The sequence below is a fragment of the Pseudochaenichthys georgianus genome, chromosome 11 (assembly GCF_902827115.2).
Source record: "Pseudochaenichthys georgianus chromosome 11, fPseGeo1.2, whole genome shotgun sequence".
NCBI lineage: Eukaryota > Metazoa > Chordata > Actinopteri > Perciformes > Channichthyidae > Pseudochaenichthys > Pseudochaenichthys georgianus.
The window spans coordinates 13581611-13592552 of record NC_047513.1 but is presented as its reverse complement, the minus strand read 5'-3'; the positions used below and the strand labels follow the sequence as shown (position 1 = coordinate 13592552).

Sequence of the window (10942 nt, the reverse complement as noted above, 5' to 3'; positions counted from 1 at the left end):
GACATGAAGAAGGCAGATGTGTGTGACTTGGCTGTTATAGAAGGGTAGACCAGCACATGGCGCTGTTACCCTATGCAGCCCGCACAATCTGCTGTGCGCCTTGCTTTACCGAAACGTTGTCATTAATTTGAAATATTTGAAGGAAGGGGGGCCATTTCAAAGATAAACATGATTTCACTTCAACGGTTGAACCTGAAGGAATATCATATTTCAGTTTCTAGAGATTGAAATATATTATTTTATAAAAAAATCATTACTAACTAAAATCATTTTTTCAAGTGGCACTTCTACTTCATTATTTACCGTAACCAGTCATCGTTTTAGGTGGAATTCTCGCGATATTTGATGTAGCTGAAAATCCTAGGAGCAGAGCAGGGAACTTGACATGTCAACAAAACAGATACATTATCACCACACAGGTAACATTACACGTTGTCTTATGTGCTATGAAATAAATATGAAAACTCATTGCGGGGTTGAGTTTCACGTCGTGTCGGGATAGTCAAACGACACAGAAAGAAACCGAGCTGAAGTGCCGTGTGTAGAGTGACGGTCCACTTAGCTTTGCTGTCAACCACTCCACGTTAACATGGTAGCTAATTATCCCGTTATCACACTGAATGCTTTGGGTGTGGTAGTGACAACATATAACAGACAGTACTGATGTAAAGGCACGCTTAACTGTTTCTGAAACCCCGCTACATAACTTATTCCGGCTATACCGTTAGCTCAGAGACTTTGTCAGTGTTGAATCTGTTTAGCTAGATAGTGCATCGTTTTTAATGATTTGTGACAGCTGTTACACTTGAGAGATGTACTGCATTTCCTGAGTGTAAATGATGTTAAACATCATTAACTATACCATTAGGCTATGTCTGATGTACAGCTCTGTCTTTGTTTATATATTTTGTATAGCTACTTTAACTACTTGCATAACAGTTGATTAATTCGAATTTAGTGTATCTGTTGAAGGCAAATTCATATTATTTTATACATTACTATATTTAACGTTTACTGGATTTATTAATATTTGCCTTTTTACATGTGTTTCTATGCATATTGTATGATCATTGTTAGAAAGAGCCTGAGAAATAAGTTAGCCTCTTCATTGCCAAGAACTGATACTCTCTAATTGTTGTCATTATGAAAATAATGAACTTCAACTTGTCTACATATACAAGCTAAATGATGCCACTATCATTATACATTAATTGGGGCAGTTGCCACATTATTCAGATATTTGCCCGTAAAACAAATATAAGGGGGCACAAATAAAGTGTGCTTGTTTATGTAAATGCATCCACATTTCTAACTTCAGGGGCAACAATTCCCCTGTGAAAAAGACAATTTATTATGTGACTTCTGTTTTCATTTTAGACACTCATCTCATATCAAGGACAGTGAATTCTGTGACTCATCTTCTACTTTCTCCTTCCTCATCTACATTCTCCTCTGTGTTAAATCCTTCATGTAGGCATGTAATGGTGTGGAGGTGTGGAATAGCCTGACAGGTAACCTCACCTGGACCTAGATCCTCCACCAGGATCTTCACCTGCTCTATGACAACCCCTCCGCTAGTGTCGCCTTTTGGCGGGCAGCCCCCCCTGCCGCAGCTGCAGCAGCAGGCCCAGGCAGCACGGGATGTCAACACGGCCTCGCTGTGTCGCATTGGGCAGGAGACGGTCCAAGACATTGTCCTCAGGACCATGGAGATCTTCCAGCTCCTCAGGAACATGCAGGTCTCTCTCTCTCAGTTTGCTTGAATTCCTGTCAAATGTTGTTACAGCCCCCCTTCAGATGACAATGTGCTCTCCTTCTGCCTTTCATGTTATATGCCTTTTTCTGCCAAAGCTTCAAAACCCTTACAAAACCCTTAATGCCCTTATTGCAATAGCATGAGAGAAGTAAAAAAGGGAAACATGGTGACACATTGTTAACATAACATATTAAACAGCAGAATGTAATCACAAAAAGCAAAAAGTAAACATAAAAAAATATAAAAGAACATCCAAAAAAGTAATAATGGTTACAAAACAGAGCACTCTTATGCAAATAACAAAACAGCTGTCATTCAGGAAGGCAATTCTTTGATGTGTTTGGATGCAGGATTATAAAACAAGTCAGTGCATGCAGAGTGAATAGTAAAAGAAAAGCTGTTTACAAAGGCGAGACCTCAGTACAGCCAATCAGCTCTTTGTAAACTTGGGATCAGCTCCCAAGTGGATTTATGGTACAGAAGAGAGTATCAATTTCTTGTAATTTGATCCTTATATGGATTGGTAAATACACAAAGAAGTCCAAATTATGTGTAATTTAGTAGAAATGAAAATCAGAAGCGTACATGCAGAATTCTGCTCAGGCTCAGATTTAAATAGCTTGAAGAAAAAACACATTATTGTAATTTGTACAACCTCTATTCTACCAGGGATGTCATTAATAACACATTCTTATTCACAATAGCAGCCTTTCGTTTTGGCAGTTACAAAATATATTTTGGCGAAAGATAAAAACTAATTAATTATGATTAATGATTTACTAAAACATGGTCACTGTCACAAATAACACATTAGTAATAAGTTGAGAGCCTGATGATGAGGGCTTCAGAGTTTAACGGCATCCAATACATATTCATTGAAGCCAGATATTTGTAATAAAAATGTTGGCTGAGCAATGCATATTTCCTAACAGGAGTTGTTTGACCAGTGTTGTCAACTTGCTTATGATAGGAAATCCACACTAGCTAAACAAGAGTTGTTTCTCTTTGGTATTCAGTGATTTCTCTTGGTTGAAGGAGTACTACTTTCTATTTATATTGTCAGAATGTGACATTGTGCTATTTTATATAAAGATCCACAATCAAGGCCACAAACTAACTTTACGTTGCATATATTTATACGTTGTTAGAGAAACGGTGGAAAGTTGCAAGAATGGCATAAAAAATGAAGCTATTGGACCTTTTGGGTATTATATTCAGGATAATGGAAGTATTTTTTATCAGTTCACATGTAGTTCAGCTCTCACGGTGTCCTGAAGGCGAGGTCAGCATGAGTTCATCATGGATGTGCGCGCTCCTCCTTAACCTTGTTAAAATCAGAGACGGGCCAACAAGCTCGCCTCCGCCACAGAATACACAAACAGCATTGTTGTGACTTTTGCTGGCTGCCTTTATACTAAAATTCTTCATTTCTCTTCTCTTCCCTGCCTCTCTCCCTCTGTCCGTCTGTCTCCCTGCTGTTTCTCTGACTCTGTCTTCTCTTTGCTTGCCCTGAAGGCAGGCTTGTTTCATGTTATGTAGGGTGTTTATAATCAGACAGTGTTGCCCCAAAGGCTTGTCTTGTTTTTCTTTAACACCCGTTGTAGTTAGAAGACAATGATGCCGCCTCAGTATGAGACTTGGTAAAACATTTAAAAGTTTATCAACTAAAGCATTTAGTATTTGATGTAGCGGAGTTGTTAGTGTGATTTAATTTTTATAATAAAAACACTTACCATATTGTTGCGGCATGTGGCGCAGTGGGTTGTGCACATGTGTTTGGATCAGGGGGTCACAGGTTCAAACCCCACTGCAGTCAGCATGTCGCTGTGTCCCTGGGCAAGACACTTCACCCCAAATTGCTCCTGTGGGGATTGTCCACAGTATTGAGTATGGAAGTCGCTTTGGATAAAAGCGTCTAACAAGTAACATGTAATGTAAAAAATGTAATGTTGCATAAACACAATGATATTTACTGCATGTTTAAGACTGGTTGCTCTTAAGTAAGAATACATGTATTTTCATTCAGTGAACGTTCATCTTCCCTACATAAGTGCACTGCTTCTAATGAGATATTACCAGTATAAAGGGGAACAACAGAGGGTTGGAAGTGCATTTGGCAGTCAGGAGGGATCAATGACTGTTTTCTTTTTATTAGCTCAAGCTAAATTGTAGGGTTGTGCTTTGCTTAACACAACGTTTTCCTCTGTGGTGATCCTCAGCTGCCTAATGGAGTCACTTACCAACCCAACACTCACCAGGACCGTCTGGGGAAGCTCCAGGAACATCTCCGGATGCTCTCTGTGCTGTTCCGCAAGCTGCGCCTCGTCTACGACAAATGCAACGAAAACTGTGCCGGGATGGAATCTATTCCTCCAGAGGTGAGACATTGAGACACTGGTAACATTTGACCTAATTGTCTCATATCGATTTGATTAGATGGCAATTGTATGTTGCCAGTTTGAATACAGGTAATATGTTGGATACTGAAGTCAAAGAATCATGTTTAATGTCAGTTGTTTTCGATGTGCTAATCTTTTGCTCTTTAGGCTTGGTTAGGCAGCATTGGGCAAAAAGGCCATTATAAACTTTGAGCATATTGTGATTCAAATGGTGCACCAGGTTTGGCCTTTTTAATAGAAAAAGGCCAAAAAAAGAAAAGCCAGAATTTGAAAGTACCTCATCCTCATCCTCTCTCTATGCGCTTCATACGGTAACCAGCTAAACTATTAGCTTGAAACATGTTACCCTCTATTTGAAGTAATGTTTGTCTTTGTTTCACTCCATTGTATTTATTTAAATTGGAAAGGCAAAATGAAATATAATATTGCAATAACATAGAATTAGGGAATATATTTATTTGATCTTATTGGGGTTTTTACCTTAAAATAAATTGTGATTTTATTGACCCCCTTTTATCTTAATTGACATTTAATGACATACATAGCTTTGATTGTAACTGAATTGATTTGTTTTAACAGGGTAGGTTGGCAGAGCAAACTGTCCATGAATAATATTAATATAGTTTCAAGAACAGACAGTCAACAAATACAACTTTGATCTGACAGTTAACAAGATTCATGCTCAGCGAGGACAATACCAGACAGGCAGAGAACATGCTGTACAACATAAAGTTATTTAGATGTAACCTCTGGTGGTTAGATAAGTTAGATTTGAATCCTACTTCACATAACCTTGAATTGAGTTTGAATGCATACACCTACTGCACTTAGTTCTTACTGGATGTGGTTGCAATTGCTGTTGCGTAGTGCTGCAACTTTTATTTAGACGTGATTGATTGATCCTTCCAGATGCGAACAACATTGAGTCGTGCTGTATAAGCTTGTCAGGATTTTTGTTTGGTGTGCTTGCTTTCAGCCACTGCCTCATATCTTTTCACACACACTGCCTGCTAAATTAGGAAGGTGTTAGTTTAAAGGAAGCAGGCCATAGTTACTGCATCCCCCTCCCCCTCCCCCTGATCTCACACACACACACACACACACACACACACACACACACACACACACACACACCACACACACACACACACACACACACACACACACACACACACACACACACACACACACACACACACACACACACACACACACACACACACACACACACACACACACACCCACACACACACACACACACACACACACACACACACACACACACAACACACACACACACATCCACACCCACCCAGGGGGACTCTTATCTAACCTACTCCCTCTAGGTCTGTCTCTTTTCTCCGCTCGCAGCAGATTCATTGGTCGCTTCAGGTGAGTCTCCAGGGTCTCTTTACCGCTGGTTACGGTCACCATCCACCTTCAGGAACAGCAGTACTTGAGCTCAAACACACTCCTTTCTGCTTGCCTGCTCAGACACACAGAAATACACATGCATGCACACTATTGTGACCCGCCCAACTTCATATACACCACGTAGACATGCATGTGGCCCACTGTAACATGTCACAAACACACATAGGCTCATGCACTGTTAGGGTCTATGCAGGGCTACAGTGAGGCTATCCACCAGTGTTTGATTGGATTTATTACTGCGGCAGTCCCTTCCCAATTTCTGCAGATTGGCTCGGAGCTAATCTCTCTCACCAGACTCCTACTGAGGATAAAGGAGGATGTGGGAGGAGACTGTTCTTAAATTGGAATTGTGATTGTGATGCTTGCCATCATGGACATTATCCACATTGAATAATACAACCGCTCGGAAGCATTTCTTATGGTCCATCCACTGGTTGTTGAGTGACCCTCTTTGGCAGTTTCGCCTCTAAATCAAAGCCTTTAAAGGTCACCTGTTATGCAAAATCCACTTTTTCATGTATTTTATACATAAACATGTGTCCCCTCTGTTTAAAGAGATTCTGAAAGTTTCAGGAAAAAAGATTCGCTCACTTTTTGTCCTGATCCATTTATATAAAAACCTGATTTTGGCCACTTTATGATGTCATTTGGCTTGTGTAACCATTAGCCAATAACCAACCAAGGTAACCCCCCCCCCCCCACACACCTTATCACCTGAAACTCCTCCTAATCAGCACTTTTGAAACGGGGCTGAAACAGAGGGGTTCATGGGATGCTACAATGCATGATCTGTTTGGTATTTAGAGCCAACACCAATAGAGACATGGCCCATTTTGACATGTTTCTTTGCTGTAATGGTGTAAAACCGCATTGACTCATTACTCCACCTCGCTATTTTCCCCTTCTTATTTCCACCTTATTTAAATGTTTATCCGTTTCCCCTCCAGGCTGAGGCCCGGCCCGGGGCTGACCAGCCAATAGCTCAGCTCACCGTGTTTGTCTGGGTTGCTGATTTTGGCTCCGGCATGCATGCCATTTATCATCCCGCAGAATTCAGGTGCCTGCCTGACAGCCGCTCACTATTGGCTGCCCGAAACAGGAAGTGGAATCAATGACTCAGGCAGTGTGACCTCATCGCAGCCTAATTAGCAACAGACCCGTTTAATGAACAGCTGTAAATGCACATGTCAGCGCTTTCCCCTTTTTTCTTTCCAGCTGTCGTTTTTTTCGCTGCCCCGTTGCAGCTTTTTCCTCATCTTTTCCCCAAACTCTCACACGCTGCATCCCTTTTTTCCTCTTCCAATAACACTTTTTTACTTCTTCTTTCTATTTTCTCTTTTTTTCCTCTAATATATTGGCTCTCCTCATTTCCTTATTTCTCCCTCTTTTTCTCGTTCTTGTTTTGAATCTATTTATTAATGTTGGCTTTGTTTCACTCTCTTCCTCTCCAGCTCTCTCTTCTGCCGTTCCATTTTCTGTGTCATGCAAGTGTTCCTCCCCTCTGTCATTTCCTGCTCTGTTCAGCCACGCTTTTTCATTTCCCTCTCCTCTTACCCGTTCACCCCGCAATTTTGTTGTTATTTTCTTTTCAGCTTGTCGTCTACCCTTTTCGTTTTGCCTCAGCGAGGCGACATGGAGAACTTCATTAGCCCATTCTTCTCTGTCAGGCAGGAAACCACATCCATCTTTCTGTGGAAGAGGCAGGGGTTATGACTCACACATGCACACACACATACAGACACACAATAATACACTCTCCATTTGTGTTTCCCACCCTAATCAGGATATTTCATTTTCCCCTCAGAAGCTGCCAAATGATCCCGCTGCATTTCAAATTCAATATGTAATTGGCTTCGATCTGAAATAATCCACATAAAGACGTTCTTCTTTTCCTACTTTAAGTTTCCCCGAGCCAGAGACAAGCTCATAGTTTGTCTGATATAATGTCCCGTACATGTCTTTGCCGTCTTTTCTCTCTCCAACCTTCAGTTGGAGTTGCAGTTTGGCATGAACCTCGGCCTGGAAACTGACAGGAGCACTGAAAGTTATCCAGATGTTGACATCTTTATGTCGCTGTACTTCTTACCCTCTTCGTCTTTGTGTTTCAAGTAATCACTTTTCTCTGTTTGTGTTATTTTGTCTCCTCTTTCTTGCCCTTGTTTCCACCCGTCTCCCTGCTCTCCTGCCCATCATCCTACAGTCCTCTCCTCACATTTCATCAGTTTGTCTTCATCTCTCTCTGTCTGCTTTTGTTTTTTTTAACTCCATGTTATTGTTGACGTTGGCCGGCTCCAGCCTTACCCAAACACCAGTCAGTCATTACTTCCAGACTGAGCAGCTTTCTCAAATCATCGTCTAGTGTCCGCAGGGCCTCCTCTCCAGCTGCACAACCTCAGGTCAAACCATGTAGAAAGGCAGAATAATATCAAAAACTTGGCATGATTTAGATCACCATCTTGCCAAGTCATCATTGAAGCAAGGTGTGTTTTCAGAGTATACGGCAGTTTTTATTGGCTTCTAGTTTTTTGGAGTGTTTCCCACCTAATCTGTGTTTGTGATCTTGTCTGGTATGATAGTATTTGTTTGGAGAGGAAACTTTGGAGATGTTATTCTGTCCTTGCAACAGGAACTCATTGCTTCCAGTCTAATAAACTACAGAATATGTTTTTGCAGTTCTATTTGAAACCCTCTTAAAAGTGGCGCCATACTGTAGGTCTGAAAAATGGTTGGTGGGTTTTTGAGAGTGTTAAACTATAAAATGTACTTTATGTCAACATAACTGATACGCTACATTTCCTGGAAACTCTGCACAATAGCGCAGACATTTATCTACATTTACACTTTGTGTCCATTCAGCAGCTCTACAAAGATCATCAAGCTTATCATCGATCACACATTCTTAGTGTAAGACTTTTGATGTCCTTTATGTACGATTGCCCAGGAACAGTGTGTTCTCAAGTCATCCGCGCATGACTTGATGTGTCTGCAGCCTCCTCCTGTCTGAAGCGCCCACTGGGGGGCAGTATGATGTAAAGCAGCAGGCGGTGACCCTGCCAGCTCTCAGGAACGTCAACTCGCCTGAAGGTTCTCGCACATCAGCCTTGCTGTAGTGTCAAGCAAAGAAGGTCAAGCACACACAGTGTTTAAAAATGAATTAATCTCCCACTCGTTCTCTCTACCGTCTCTCTCCACGTTGAAGAGAGACGGCTGAAACTCAGCCTGTGTTCAAGAGCTTACACAGAATCCCCATTTTCACCTCACTTCATGGAGATGAGGTTATCAGACAGCACAGGGAAGCCTTCAGTGTAGGATGGCAGTTACACGCCGAGCTTTCTCATACGCACATAGCTCTGACCTATAAATGCACTCAGTGAGCATATAGGGAATATGTGTATATGCAGCACCATGCTTTTAAATGGATCATGACAGAAGAAGAGAAGGGAGGAACAAAAAGAAAGACATACAGTCCTTCACAACCTTTCTTGAAATGAAGTTGACTGCCACTAAAGTAAAACCGCTATGATTTTACAGTGTAGATGCTGTGTGAGCTGTACTACTGTAATTGATAAACCCAATCCAAATCAGTTGTCAGCTATCCGAAGTGATCCTCTTGCAGTCGTATTGTTTTACAGTCAATAATATAGCCGGATTGTTGTTTGCTGTCTCTCTTCCAGCAACTGATACCCTTTGTGGAGGATGACAACTCCAAACACGAGGATCGCTCGGCCGGCCAGAGCCGCCCCCCCACCGAGGAGAGGAGAGAAATCCTGGAGGTCAACAAGGTATTGTGTTCTGTTTCACAAAAGCACAACACTGTATGGGTTACAGGATTTATTCCCAGCTTGCTTAGTAAATGAAAAACGTAGGGGCTGATAAAAAGAAAAAGAGATCGCAAGATTTCTATCATAGCTTAACATGATGTTTCAGATAAGTGAAGTTTAAGCTCACCTCGGAAATTCATGCGCCTCCAGACATTTCAAATCTACCTGAGCTTAAGCGAAAAAACTCTTAACATCATCTCACAGATAAGAAAAATAATTAAGCGTGGAATTCATTACGGATTAGTAATTTTACTCTACATCTTAAACCCTTAAGCCTTAATAGCCCTCTTTTCATTTTTTGGGTAGCAGCCATCCAGATTATGAAGCTGTGGTTTCTACAAAACAACATTTAGAGGATATACTCGATACACTTTACTGTTCGTTGATAGAATGCGTGTGTATAAAGGGTTCAATATGCTGGTGAAAAAGGCAATTCTGATTTCCAGAGGACTTATTTGGATGTAGATGCATTTAGATTCTTTGCTGGTGGTAAAAGGTCTTTAGTTGTATTTGAATGACACCTGCCCAACTCTCAATGGAGGTCACTGAAAGTCAGAAGGGGACATGGCACCAGGGGTGGGAGGTAGATGCTGAAGTTTCTGGATGTTGTTTGGCTAGCTTACTCTAAACTTGCTTAAATACATATTACAGAGTAGGCCTACCTATGGACTGGTGTGATGGTTCCCAGTTTTAAAGCGGACCTGAGAATGTGTTTTTTTTGTCTCTTCATCTCCTTAGCCTTTTTAAACCGTTTGTAGCCTTTATTTAACCAGGTGAAAGCCCCTTGAGATCAAAAGATCTCTTTTTCAAGGGTGACCTGCAGGACATTAGTTACACATGTAACATAAAAACAACAGAACAACAATAAGGATGACATACAACATAATGTACAGGGTACAGATTACAAACTCTATTTACAGTGACGGGTACCATGAGTATCAAACAGCATGTCACCCAGCCGAGTTTTAAAATGATGCAGGGGAACCAAAGTGCTCAGTTTTAAACAGGTTTGCAGAGTGTTCCAAGTTAGCGGAGCTGCACATCTAAAAGCTTTCTTCCCTAAGACAGTCCTAGCACTTGGCACATTTAATAAAACAACATCATGAGATCTCAGGCAATACGTACTTTCAATTCGTCGAGAGATCAGAGAGCAGATATAAAAAGGTAGTTTACCCAACATGGCTTTATAAATGAATATGTACCAATGACTGAGCCTCCGTACAGTTAGTGAAGGCAGACAGGGTACAGTGATGAGTAAGTGCTTTACAGTTAGTAACAAATCTCAGAGCACTGTGATACGCAGCATCTAACTTTTCCAGGCAATGGGCAGGTGCATTCATATATATCAAATCACCATAGTCCAGCACAGGTAAAAAGGTCACAGTGACTAGCCTTTTCCTGGCTTCAAGTGAGAAACAGGACTTGTTCCTGTAGAAGAAACCTAGGCTAACCCTCAGCTTTTTAAGCAGATTAGTGACCTGAAGTTTAAAAGTAAGACAATCATCAAGCCAGATACCAAGGTATTTGTAACA

The 10942-nt window shown here is 41.2% G+C and overlaps 1 protein-coding gene across 1 annotated transcript in view; it reads left to right on the top strand.

Moving 5' to 3' along the window:
* The first annotated feature begins 312 nt into the window (after positions 1-312).
* The window catches only part of med30 (mediator complex subunit 30), a 33589-nt gene continuing 22959 nt past the window's right edge, over positions 313-10942 (top strand). The window contains exons 1-4 of the mRNA XM_034094452.1: positions 313-419; positions 1475-1739; positions 3976-4134; positions 9264-9371. Coding sequence (XP_033950343.1) covers positions 1560-1739; positions 3976-4134; positions 9264-9371 — 447 coding nt within the window. The 5' untranslated portion in view covers positions 313-419; positions 1475-1559. The remainder of the gene's footprint in view (positions 420-1474; positions 1740-3975; positions 4135-9263; positions 9372-10942) is intronic.